Below are 11,740 nucleotides of genomic sequence, written 5' to 3'. Positions count from 1 at the left end.
GGGGTTATTATTTTGAGTTCTGACTGTGCACTTGAAATGTGTCATGAAATTCCCATTTGCAAACCGCAACATGTCATCAGCATTCAAGTTTAAAACTGTTTAGTTGCATAATCTTGGTTTCGTTGGAAAACTTTCAATCAGATCAAAAGAGAGGTACTTTGATGCTTGATGGCTGTCAAAGATAATAGCCTAAACTGATTTAACAAAATCAAGCTATTTAAGGTTGGATAACAGCCTGTCCTTGGAAGTGTAATTTAGATATATCTTGTTTCTAATTGTAATTAGATGTTTCCTTTGAACTGGCATTGCTTTGTCGCAGCCTGTGGTATCCATCTTCATTAAGTTTCTTACAAAGTTCATTTTCTGGGGATGGGAATTCTGTATTAGCTGTTGCAGAGGGCTGTCAGGTATGAGTATTGGATTATTTACTTAGAGATTACTTGATGAAATTATCATCGTTCTTAAGCTTGTGGCCTTTCTGCCATACTGTCTGCTTCACATTTTTGAATTATTGCAGCTGACAATATGGGACTTGAGAGTTAAAGAGAATGGTGGTTGTGTACAACGAATCTGCGGTTCTCTTGGAGATATCTTCTATGCCGTTTGCAGTTCTTCAGACGGGTTAATTGCAGTTGGCGGAGCTGATCGCACTGTCACCATCTATGACCCTCGCAGGTTGGTTACCACATAATTATATCAAACAAAGGCTGTTGGAAAAATCAAATTAACCTCGATGTGAAGTTGATCCATATCTCATCTAAGGAGGATTCAGTTGTCCTCCAATCCAATTTGATTGAGATCTGATCTGCTTATGATATTTCTGTTCTGATATGGATTGAATACAGAGACAACATTAATTTATTCAATCTGATATGTCTCCGATTTTATTGCAACTAGTAGTAATGGATATGACGATCATAATGGTTTTGGTATTCGTCCTTTTTTCTTTTTCTTTTTCTTTTTTTGTGTGTAGTTACAAAATTCATAGATGTATTATTATTCTTACACGGGAAAAGGTTCCTGGCACCACCAGTTATTTCTGGCATGTGGCAGTTTCTGTTGGTCACTGACAAGCTGACTTGAGTTAGTGTCTGAAATCCTGAGTGCAGATGGTCTCCTTTGTCAAGGTGGAATAACTGCTCAAAATATGAGGTGGGCTACTGTCTGAAATAATTTATATTATCCCTAATTAATCTTTTCTTGACGGCTTTTAATTGGTAGCTTTCCTCATGCAGTATAAGGAGGGAAGTCGATAGTTGCACAGTTTATCAGGCAAATGAAAGATAGCAGTCAATAATGACTTCCCAGTGCTATATTATATTTTGTAGTCATAATTTGAATTTAATTAGCTCGAGTCAAAGCACTAAATCTTTTACATTTTAGAAGCTTAGATCATAATTAATATTATCCGAAGAACCGCTCCATCAAATTGACAACTCCCAATAATGAAGTGGAGCTCGAGTGGGTTAGTTAGGTTATTTGTATAAGGTTTTATGCAGAAGTAACATGGTTTTCTCCAATTTCCTTTAACAAGTTGATTCTTCTCTTAGTTGAAAAAGAAAATTCGACACCAACGGGATGTTTCCTCTTGTTTGGCTTGATTATATTGCTGGATCAAGTGGAAAATTCTACATCCATTGAGATTTGATTTGTTTCATTCTTTGTATCAAGCGTATGGTTCAATTGAGTGGGATTGGTACAGACTTCTGTTTGTGTTTGACATGTCCTGGTATTGTGGTTATCAATGGTTGATTTTCCGTTTGTTGCACAGGACTACAGATAATCTTATATAGTTTTACACCTGGTGGTTCTGATATCCCCAATGTGTTTAGACTTTAGACAGAGGATAACATCTATCTTATTGATAATGCAGATAACAGGACTTGCCTTCTCATCACATGACTCAGGTCATATCTACATACAAGGTGTTGACCATGAGGTGATTTTTTTGAAAATTGAGTTTCTATATTTATCCATTCGGTTCAGTTTCTGATGTGAAGCTAAGTTTATGTAAGTTTGAGTTTAGGTAACCTGTGTCTGTTTAATTTGTTAGTTTTCTTTCTCAATTTATAAGAATTTGTATTGCTTCTGTACTGATTCTTCTTCAATCCTACCTGTCAGTTCTCTCTCTCTCTCTCTCTCTCTCTCTCTCACACACACACACACACACACACACAATTAAAATGACAAAAATATTATTGCAGGTCTTTTGTGGAAACTGGAAAGAAAATAAGAAGGTGTTTTCATTTAGAGGGGACTCCAACTGGCTAGGATTTGGCAAGGTTTGATCTTTCATCCCAAGAAAAACAAGCCTACAGGTTTCTTATAGGAGTATATGCTTCTTCTGAATATTGAGTGCCCAAAATTTGAATATCCATATAGCCCCAATCTATAAGTTAAAATGCAAAACCTAGGCCTAGCTGTTGGATATCTGAACAACACCATAGACCTTTTTATGATGTCATTGTTCGATACCAACTAGGCTACAGGTGATGTGATAGTCATTCAAATGCTAATGCTTGTGTGATCACGCAATGCCTACATCATTTTTGTTTCGGCTGGTATATGAGTGCCCATATCTAAAGATTCTCCACATTGCTGCAGTGTAACAACAGGGATGTTCTCGGAGGATGGTGTGATTCTGGTAGCATCTTTGTGGCCAATATTTTTGCGAAGGATCATGAAGTTAACATGCCTGAATGAGGTGCCCCTAAGTAAGCTTAGCTGTTTCCTTACCTCCTTCGTTGCTTCTACTTGTTGACAGATGCCAATAGAAGCTGAAGAAATCATTTAGATTTGTAAAGTCCTCATTAGTGATACTAATTCTTTGCTTATGCATTGTTGTTGAATCAATGAATCTACACTCCCAAAGGTCAAACTTACCATTAGCTCAAACTGTATTTCCTTGCAAGCCATCAAACTCAGAATGGTAGTTGAAGTATTCAAATCGTTTTCATTCTTATTCTTGCCTTTTGTTTGTAGGGATTATGGCCCATCAAGTGGGCTGTGTGGGCAAGTTCTTAAACATGATGTTGGTTTCTGTGTGCCCAGGTAGCAAAGCTTGGTTGATTGGCTCCATTTCTGCCGTATGGCAGCTTAGTTGATACTCAAAGTTGGTGGAGATACCCGTGCCATATCCTACAAGTGGAAATTCATTTCGGTAGTTAGCTTGATAAAGATTTAGAGTATCATTAAAAAGTTCACTTTTTAAAGTAGTTAAATTATTTTGGACAATTATCTGTACAAAGGGAGAAAGTCCTATATATGGTGGGTCATACAATTGTAGTGAATCTGTGAATTTGACGTTTGGTCATCCAATGATTTATCCATTGGGATGGTCGTTGTTGTAACATGAGCACTGCAACCAGCCTGCTTGGGTGGATGAGTGGGTCACCCAGGGAAGTGGAAGTTTTTCCTGTCTACATCGATTGTGGTCAACAATCGTTAGTTCAAAACATAAAATAAGGCTAACTTGAGAATTGACTCTACAGATAGGTTATCTCCAAGAACCTTTTCTTTGAATCTGAGTAGGTTTGACGCACTCAAGATATCAATATATTTTAAGGTTGACAGTACAGAATGGCTCATAAAAAGTGTCGTTGAGTGCTTCGTTCTTCCATAAGCTTCTAGCATTCAGCAGAGCTGACTTGTATCTTTAGAATTGCATTTTTCTGGTCTTAGTAAGATTCCCCTGCATCATTCCTGACGTTTTAAGGGTTTTATTTTCTTGTTTGAATAATAGTGTTACTTGAAATGATATATTTGTTTTTAAGGTTGGTTGATTAGATGTGTAAGGGGGGCTTAACTGCTTAAGTAGGGTCCCACTGTTGAGATCATCTCTCTTGTCCACTTTCTAGCTCACCCATTTAAGTTAAAATGATCTCACAATGAATTGGATGGCCATGGGAGTTATTTTACTTCTTTGGTCTTGTTTTGGTTTCTTTTGTTCTAGTTAGGGACAAAAGCGCTCTCTCTCTTGCACGGTTACAAGGTGTTGGACTGTTTGAACTGGGTCATGCATGAATAATGAAAACTAAAACATTTGGGCTCTATTTGATACTTATTCTTGGAATAGATTCTGGGTCTATAATGAATTTTGAAGTGAAAAAAAAAAGAAGAAAGAATTAACTTTTAGAATAGGTTCTAAACCCAATATCTATTTCAAAAATGCATACAAAACACAGCCTTGGTCTCGTCGATCAAATTTGCTGTTTGGGAAGAGCTAAGAAGAGCATCAGTCCTTCCATTCTATCCCTTGCATAGAGAAACACAATGGTTGTATAGGAATGTAACCTGGGGCCCCTTTTTTAGGGATCCAGAGAGTCCCACACCCCAACACCAACCTTCCTTTTGTATTTCTTAACATCTAAGAAACTGGACACAAGATTGAAATTGTAACTTGTTTTTCTTTAGAAAGTGAGGGCCTCATGATTAGGTCCCACTAAAGGGTTCAGGTCCAAAAGTCAAAAAGTGTCACTAGTTTGTAGAATTTTTGTGTGCATCGAAGCGTATCAATATTCATATATTTGTTAGTCGTTAACTATTCAGCTTTACATTGACTGGAGATGGGGATATTATTGAAACACAAAACAATGCAATCTTGTGGTATCTTAGACTTGGTCTGTACCATGGTTTTAGGGTTCGGAATTGGATCAGGTGGATCAGCCGATTTGAATCAGAACCGGTAGGAATCGAACCAATCGGTGTCACCCGGCTCTTATCGATTCTCCAACTCCGGATTTTCAGATATGAGGAGACTGATAGTGACCGATTTACAGGGACCGATTCCAAGTTGAAAATCCTTGGAACCGATCCCATCCCTAATCATGGAATTAAACCTTGGTCAGCAAGGGATGATATTGGAGGTTTCGATGGACCCGAGACCCATAACCCGACAATTTTTTTTTTTTACCATAACTCAAATTCCATAGAAATAGTCAGGATTTCCATTGTTTAAAGACATATACCAACAAGGAACAAACACGTGGCCAAACATTTTAAAAAAGGTCCAGATCCGACAGTGACTCCTCAACCCATTCTCTTGTAGGATGAGGTTGACCTCTTATGAAGCTGACCCGACCTGACCTTTTTTTTTTTTGAAACTACCCGACCTCTCTAACATGAATGCACGTCTCCCTCTCTCGTTAATTTAGAAAAATATATATAAATAGACGGAAGACCAAAAGCCACTACTGGGTCAGAAAAGGCCCAATCAGCTTCAAAGCCCACCCAAGGAGAAGGAGACAGAAATTAAAAAGGGTTTGTCAACGTGGCATGATTGGGATCTCAACACGACATACCCTTGTCGTCAGTCGGAGCCGCGCCGATTCCGGCTCCGACGTGATTTGAGGAAGTGGGCCCAAAGTGTGGGCCCCCATTACGCCTGCATAATGGAACTCCACAAAATTCTTTAGACAGTTTTTTTCTTTTTAGTAAACAATTCTTTCTGGCAGTTCAGCTTCCCAAGATGTTGACACTTTGACAGTTAACAGTTATTTATTTTATATTTTTTTAATTTTCGTTTTTTTTTGGTAAGATTTAGTTTTTTAATTATGAACATGTCCGTATACTCCTGTCCCCATTTCAATTTAAATGTTTTATAAAAAGTAGTGGTATGTTAGAGGGCTTTTACCAAAAAGGTTTCTGGAGGCATCTATTATTATTATTATTATTATTATTATTATTATTATATTATTATTATTATTATTATTATTATTATTATTTCAAATACCCCCTTTGCTTATACAGAATATCCTTCCAAAAGGTGAAATTACAAAACCCCTCCCAAAGGTAGGAAACTTCCCATTTAGAGATGTCATGGGTTACAACATTCTCCGATCTATTCATATGAAAAAGAGCAAAACTCAAAACAACTCTTTAGAAGATGAATATCCACAATAATAGTAGCTATTTTTTATGGAGACCAGAAAGAAATATCAGAGATAAACTAAATCATCACTTGACAATCTGAATGAATCGTAACATGGTTGAAGCCCGCTTTCAAAATTGACTTACGATCAAGTCTGAGGCTAAGAGCTTTAAGAGCTTCACCCACTAAAGTTGTACTGGGAAGAAAAGGTTTGAGGCAATCAAGATGAGCTTCTTACAAGCATCCAAAGCAAAACAACCAATACCCATAGCTTTAGCATTGTCATTTCGAGTTAAGACTAGGGTTTAGAATCATTGGGGAGATTGAAGCACTTAAATCGCAGATGCACAAATGGAGAATCGAATCTGGGACCGAGCACCTATCCATACAATCCCCAATTCGCTCTAACCATCTAGGCAATTCACGGATGGGTCCGAACTCCTAATTACCTATTAAACTCTTTAGTTACCATCTAATAATTTTTGACATTTTTTCCATCAAAAAAACTAAATCAATGAGAAATTGACTAAAATCTGCCAAAATATTCCCTAACCCTAGTTTCTGAAAGAGATTCAACCAAGCCAGATTGACTAAATCAATGAGAAATTGTCCGAAATTGGCCAAAACATGCCTTAGCCCTAGTTTTTGAACGGGGATCGATTGAGTCAGATATGCCAAAATCAATGAAAATTTGACTGAAATTGGCCAAAACATGCATTGATCCTAGCTTTTTAATGGAAAATTGAAATCAGCCAAATTTTGCCCTAATTTTCCCATCGGTTTTGAATGAGACAATTCCTTTCCTCATATACCTTTACCAGATCGGTTTAAATTTACACTAACCCTAGTTGGGGGTGGGGTGGGGGGTTCAATCAAACTGGATCGAACAGAATCAATGAGAAATTGACCAAAAGCAGCCAAAATATGCCCTAACCCTAGTTTTGGAAGGGGATTGACTTGAGATGTATCCGCCAAAATCAATGAAAAATTGACCAAATTAACCCTAGGTTTTTGAAAGGGGATCGATCAAACCGAATCCACCAGAATCGGAATCACCTCAATTGATTCCTATCCGGATTTAGAAACCCTGATTAAGACAACTCCAAAGCCCATTTCATTAAGGATAAATTAATGATGGGATTTTCATATGAGCATTTCTCCAGTTAAGAATTAAGAGCTTAGAATGTTAATGGTTTTTATTTTACTCGATAAACACGTGCATATTTATTTAAAATATAAGGCACAGCTCAAGTTGCTTCTTCTAAATTATTTATTGAAATCCCCATTTTAAGGCAAAGATAAGAGGATAAAGAAAAAAGAATTGGTCAAGAGATTCAAGATTAGTTGAATTGTGAGAGAAGAAATCGAACAGCAGAGATGTGTGCATGTTTGTTTCTTTGGAAGGAGAGAGATCTCTTTGAGAGCCCAACCCCACTCAGCGCATGGGCGTCTTCCATGAAGGTTGCTTGATTTCCAAGCAAGGATTTAGTTTTTCGGAATCCAAAGGTTCACCTCATGGGTGTCAATTGGTCGATTTGGATTGATTTTGATCTAGATTGAGTTGATTTTGATGTAAAAATGGTGAAACTGAAATCAAATTAAAAAGGAAATATCAATAATGATTTGATTTAATATTGATTTTTTGTATCTATATGTAATCGCGTTTGTTTTGATTTTTGTCTTATTTATTTTATGTTTATCATGCAAATTTATACAAAATTATGCAAATAAACTGAATTTTTATGAGTTTTGTGCTGTTTTCAGTATCTTACTAGTTTGGTTTTGGTTTTAGGCTAGGTTTTGTATTGGTTTTGATTTTGTTTAGTTTTCGGCATGATTTTGTCTTGTTTCAGGGTCATAACCCAATAAAGCTTTAGTTTGGGTCAATCTAGACAATTTTCTGATTTGATCAGATTAATTTTGCCCACTTGGGTTAGGTTTTGACACCCATAGATGTTTCATGGATTGATCAACCAATTGACCATATAGAAGGATACTTTTTGACAAATTAGACATAGAAAGAACATAATCTAAATTAATCACATGTCAATTTGTACAATAAAACTCCACAATTTTTCTCAATACTTTCTTCAATCATTTTGTTTGTCGATATGTAATGAATCTTCAAACCAATACACCAAGGTTCATGTAAGTGGAAATGGCCTCTATAGATTTCGTTTCTGATTCAATTAGAATTGATTACAAACTCATTAAGAATCAACCAAAATTGACTGGAGTAGGCTTGAAATCAGTTTGATTATTTTAATTGATGGTCAAATCCAACTTATTCCAAATATCCAATTCCTATTCCGGAATCAATTCACCACATTATGATATCATCAACTCTGATTGAGTTCAAATTTGATACATAATTTGAAATACCATGGGATCTACTTAGACATAAATTTTGGCTTCCTAATAAATATCTCACGTGTCAAATATAAGATGGAACCACCTAAAATCATATGATTTGGTCAAAATTAAATGAAGTGACAATTTCCATTGCAAATATGACCCCTCACCTTAAATAATAATAATAATAATAATAATAATAATAATAATAATAATAATAATAATAATAACAACAACAACGGAATCTATCTAAGAATGTAACCATATGATTGGAGCTCTAATTTTATGAAATGAGATTAATGGGGTTGTTCAACACTATCTAACCTAGATTTTTTTTTTCTTATTGGTCTCTTAAAAATATTTATTATACACGAATCAATTGGATTGAAATCTTTTAATTCCATAATTTTTCTTATACGTTTAATTAACGTGATCTACAATTAGTTCAACCAAAGAGTGTGTATATGTGTGAGATCGTAAAACGATTACCTTACAACAAACATGCAGAATCAATCTTGTTGACTAACCACCACCTTTTCCTTTTCCATTAGAATGATCTCACTCTGGTCCGGATCCCATCCTCACATTTTAGGAGTCGGAATTGTATTGATCGATATCGTGGTGACTGATACCAATATGGATCAAATACGGTATGAATATGAATTTTTTAGAGTAAAACATATATTTTTTTATTCAATATCATACACGGATTAAAAATGCCCGAGTCATACCGGTATCAGTTTCGCCCGCAACAACAGCTCGCAATACCTGAATTAAATTTCTGGTGACAACGCGCGCGTTAGTGTAACGCAAGGTTGACTGTTCCCCTCCCACCCATACAGTGGGACCCACGCAGGCCACGCATGAACGCTTCCTTGCGCGGCCGTTCCCTCGTAAACGAATCGGTCAAGGGATATTTCTGTAATTGCAACTTGAACTCAAAGAAATCGTACGGTTTTACACACCGTAGGGAAGAGAAACGGACCAAGTCTTGTCTTCCACTTCCCCACTACCGCTCCACATTACGCGCCAACGTAGAAATAGCTGGAAATTTATACACTCTCACTCTCTCTCCCATCATGGGTAGAAATGGAAAACGAAAATTAATAAAGACTGCGTCTCCACACCTCTCTGTGTGGTGGGGGGCCCCACGGGCCACCTCCCAGCCTTCGGTTATAGTGTTGTGCGTAAGTAAAGCCAAAAGACTAAAAGACGGAGTCTTCACACCCAGACTAACAGTGCCACGTGGCTAAACTCCTCAGGTGAGACCGAGTTTAGAGAAGCATGACGAGTGTCTGATTCGCGTTTAGTCCGTGTCTAATTATAAAGGAAAAATCTCATTATTTTTATTTTTATTTTCTAATTTTTTCGGTATTTTCACACGTAATCGTTCTATTTTTAGTATTTAGAAAATTTCTTATTCTTCTTTTTAACTAGAACGCGGTGATCGCGTTCCCCTCATAAAGGGTTTCCCCTCCTCTCTCTTTCTCTCACTCTTTCACTATCTCTCCTTCTCCCTCTTTCTCGCTAGGGTTTCCTTGTCGTCAGCAATTTCTGCTCCTCTTGAAGCACTTGTCGCTCTATTTCGTATTGCTAATCCTCCATTGTGATTCTTCCTTATCTCTTTCGCTTCAATTTCGATTTTTTTTTACTGCTTAATAATGAACGGAAAGGTTTTCTTCAAAAATCTCTCTTTTGTTGAGGTGTTTGTTCGTGCATTTCCTTTGATCTCTGGGAATTAAACGGGATTTATGTTGCTTGGGTGGAATTTTGATTCGATTTGGATATCTTTTCGATCTATAAATTCAAATTTTTTGGTGAATTCTGTTGATCTTCTCTTGGTTGTGTGGATGGAAATCTGAATTTGAGGGTTAGTATAAGAGAATTTGCAGACTTTTGAACCAAAAACCGAGGAGTAGGGTTTGTTTTCGCATGTGAGTGAGAATGCCTGCGACGGATTACCAGGGTTCATCAGCGCCTTTCGCCTCGATAGGTCGTTCGATATTGAGCATTAGGCGTGATCAAGTTCATTCCATGGAAGGGAACCAGGATCCTACCAGCCAGGAATTGGAGCTCGAGGCGTTCCAGAAACAGGTTACAGATCGATTCAATGATCTTCACGCTGTTCCTGGTGAAGATCTGCTCTCCCTCTCTTGGATTCGTCGTCTTCTGGATGCATTCCTCAGCTGCCAAGAGGATTTCAGGGTTATCTTGTTCAATAACAAGGCCCTCGTCTCGAAACCTCCCCTGGATCGCATGATCAACGAATTTTTTGAGAGAAGCGTCAAGGCGCTTGATGTTTGCAACGCTATACGCGATGGAATCGAGCAGGTCCGACAATGGCAGAAACACCTGGAGATCGTTCTCTGCGCCTTGGACTCTCGCCAGAGGACTCTCGGAGAGGGCCAGTTTCGCCGGGCTAAGAAGGCTTTGACGGATTTCGCAATCGCCATTCTCGATGACAAGGATTCTAGTTCTGTCCTTGCCCACAGGAACCGTTCGTTTGGGAGAAACAACACAAGCAACAAGGACCATCGTGCATCAGGGCATTTCCGCTCCCTTTCATGGAGTGTCTCTCGCACATGGTCCGCCGCTAGGCAGCTTCAGGCGATTAGTAACAACTTGGCCCCTCCTCGTGGCAATGAGATTGTCGCCACTGGTGGGCTTGCAGTCCCCGTCTACACCATGAACTCGGTTCTTCTGTTTGTGATGTGGGCTCTCGTCGCTGCAATTCCTTGCAAGGACCGTGGTCTGCAAACCCATTTCGCCATCCCTCGCCAATTCCCATGGTCAAACTCAATTCTGTCACTCCATGAACGTATTTTGGAGGAATCCAAGAAACGAGACCGAAAGAATGCGAGTGGATTGATGAGGGAAATATATCAGATCGAGAAATCTGTGCGTCACTTGACTGAGATGGCTGATGCAGTTCAGTTGCCGTTGACGGAGGAGCGGGAGAAGGAGGTGAGGCAGGGAGTCTCGGAATTGTCACTGATCTTGGATTCGGTGAAGGAGGGATTGGATCCTCTGGAGCGCCAGGTAAGGGAGGTGTTCCATAAAATCGTGCGTAGCCGAACTGAGGGTCTTGACTGCTTGGGTAGGTCAAACAATCCTGAATGATCTCAACTCTGAAACTTGGTCCATCTCTAGTGGGCATCAAAATTGTACAATTTTGCAATATACTACTACAAGAAATTTGGGTTTTCTGGCAATGAAGTGGAGAGAGGAGGAGCAGAAGAATGATTTTAGATGTCCGCAGTGAATAAAAGTTTTTTCCTTGATATATATTTTGCTTTTGTTAAAGCGGGTAAGGGTAGTGTCCTTGACTTCTTGTATCTATCAACAAAATACATTCTGTAAAGAAAATAGGATTTAGATTGGATCTTCCTGATCCAATCAATGGTGCTGTTTATTCAGCTTCTCTTTATTGTATAATTTTCTTAAATTTTCTGCAGTAAGTTTGATCTTCATATCTAAACTGCTTATGCTAATCTCTTTCATTTCTTTCCATTTTTCTCT

The 11,740-nt window shown here is 38.1% G+C and overlaps 2 protein-coding genes across 4 annotated transcripts in view; both read left to right on the top strand.

Moving 5' to 3' along the window:
* Positions 1 to 3,506, top strand: part of LOC122067384 — a 10,447-nt gene extending 6,941 nt beyond the window's left edge. For 2 of the 3 annotated variants that reach the window (XM_042631228.1, XM_042631219.1), the window contains 7 exons: positions 320 to 407; positions 518 to 675; positions 1,110 to 1,152; positions 1,874 to 1,939; positions 2,205 to 2,282; positions 2,605 to 2,714; positions 3,052 to 3,506. In XM_042631228.1, coding sequence (XP_042487162.1) covers positions 320 to 407; positions 518 to 675; positions 1,110 to 1,152; positions 1,874 to 1,939; positions 2,205 to 2,282; positions 2,605 to 2,703 — 532 coding nt within the window. In that variant the 3' untranslated portion in view covers positions 2,704 to 2,714; positions 3,052 to 3,506. Of the gene's footprint in view, positions 1 to 319; positions 408 to 517; positions 676 to 1,109; positions 1,153 to 1,873; positions 1,940 to 2,204; positions 2,283 to 2,604; positions 2,715 to 2,872; positions 2,930 to 3,051 lie in introns of all 3 variants that reach the window. The other variant, XR_006136681.1, reaches the window with a different exon arrangement.
* A 6,166-nt stretch (positions 3,507 to 9,672) lies between these two features.
* LOC122067376 (protein ROH1-like) lies at positions 9,673 to 11,699 on the top strand. The gene has a single exon (XM_042631211.1). The coding sequence runs from the start codon at positions 10,166 to 10,168 to the stop codon at positions 11,339 to 11,341; it is 1,176 nt and encodes a 391-aa protein (XP_042487145.1). The 5' UTR covers positions 9,673 to 10,165; the 3' UTR covers positions 11,342 to 11,699.
* The last annotated feature ends 41 nt before the right edge of the window (positions 11,700 to 11,740 follow it).

The sequence above is a fragment of the Macadamia integrifolia genome, chromosome 2 (genome assembly GCF_013358625.1).
Source record: "Macadamia integrifolia cultivar HAES 741 chromosome 2, SCU_Mint_v3, whole genome shotgun sequence".
NCBI lineage: Eukaryota > Viridiplantae > Streptophyta > Magnoliopsida > Proteales > Proteaceae > Macadamia > Macadamia integrifolia.
The sequence above is the reverse complement of the archived record's forward strand: the minus strand, read 5'-3'. Positions and strand labels throughout refer to the sequence as shown.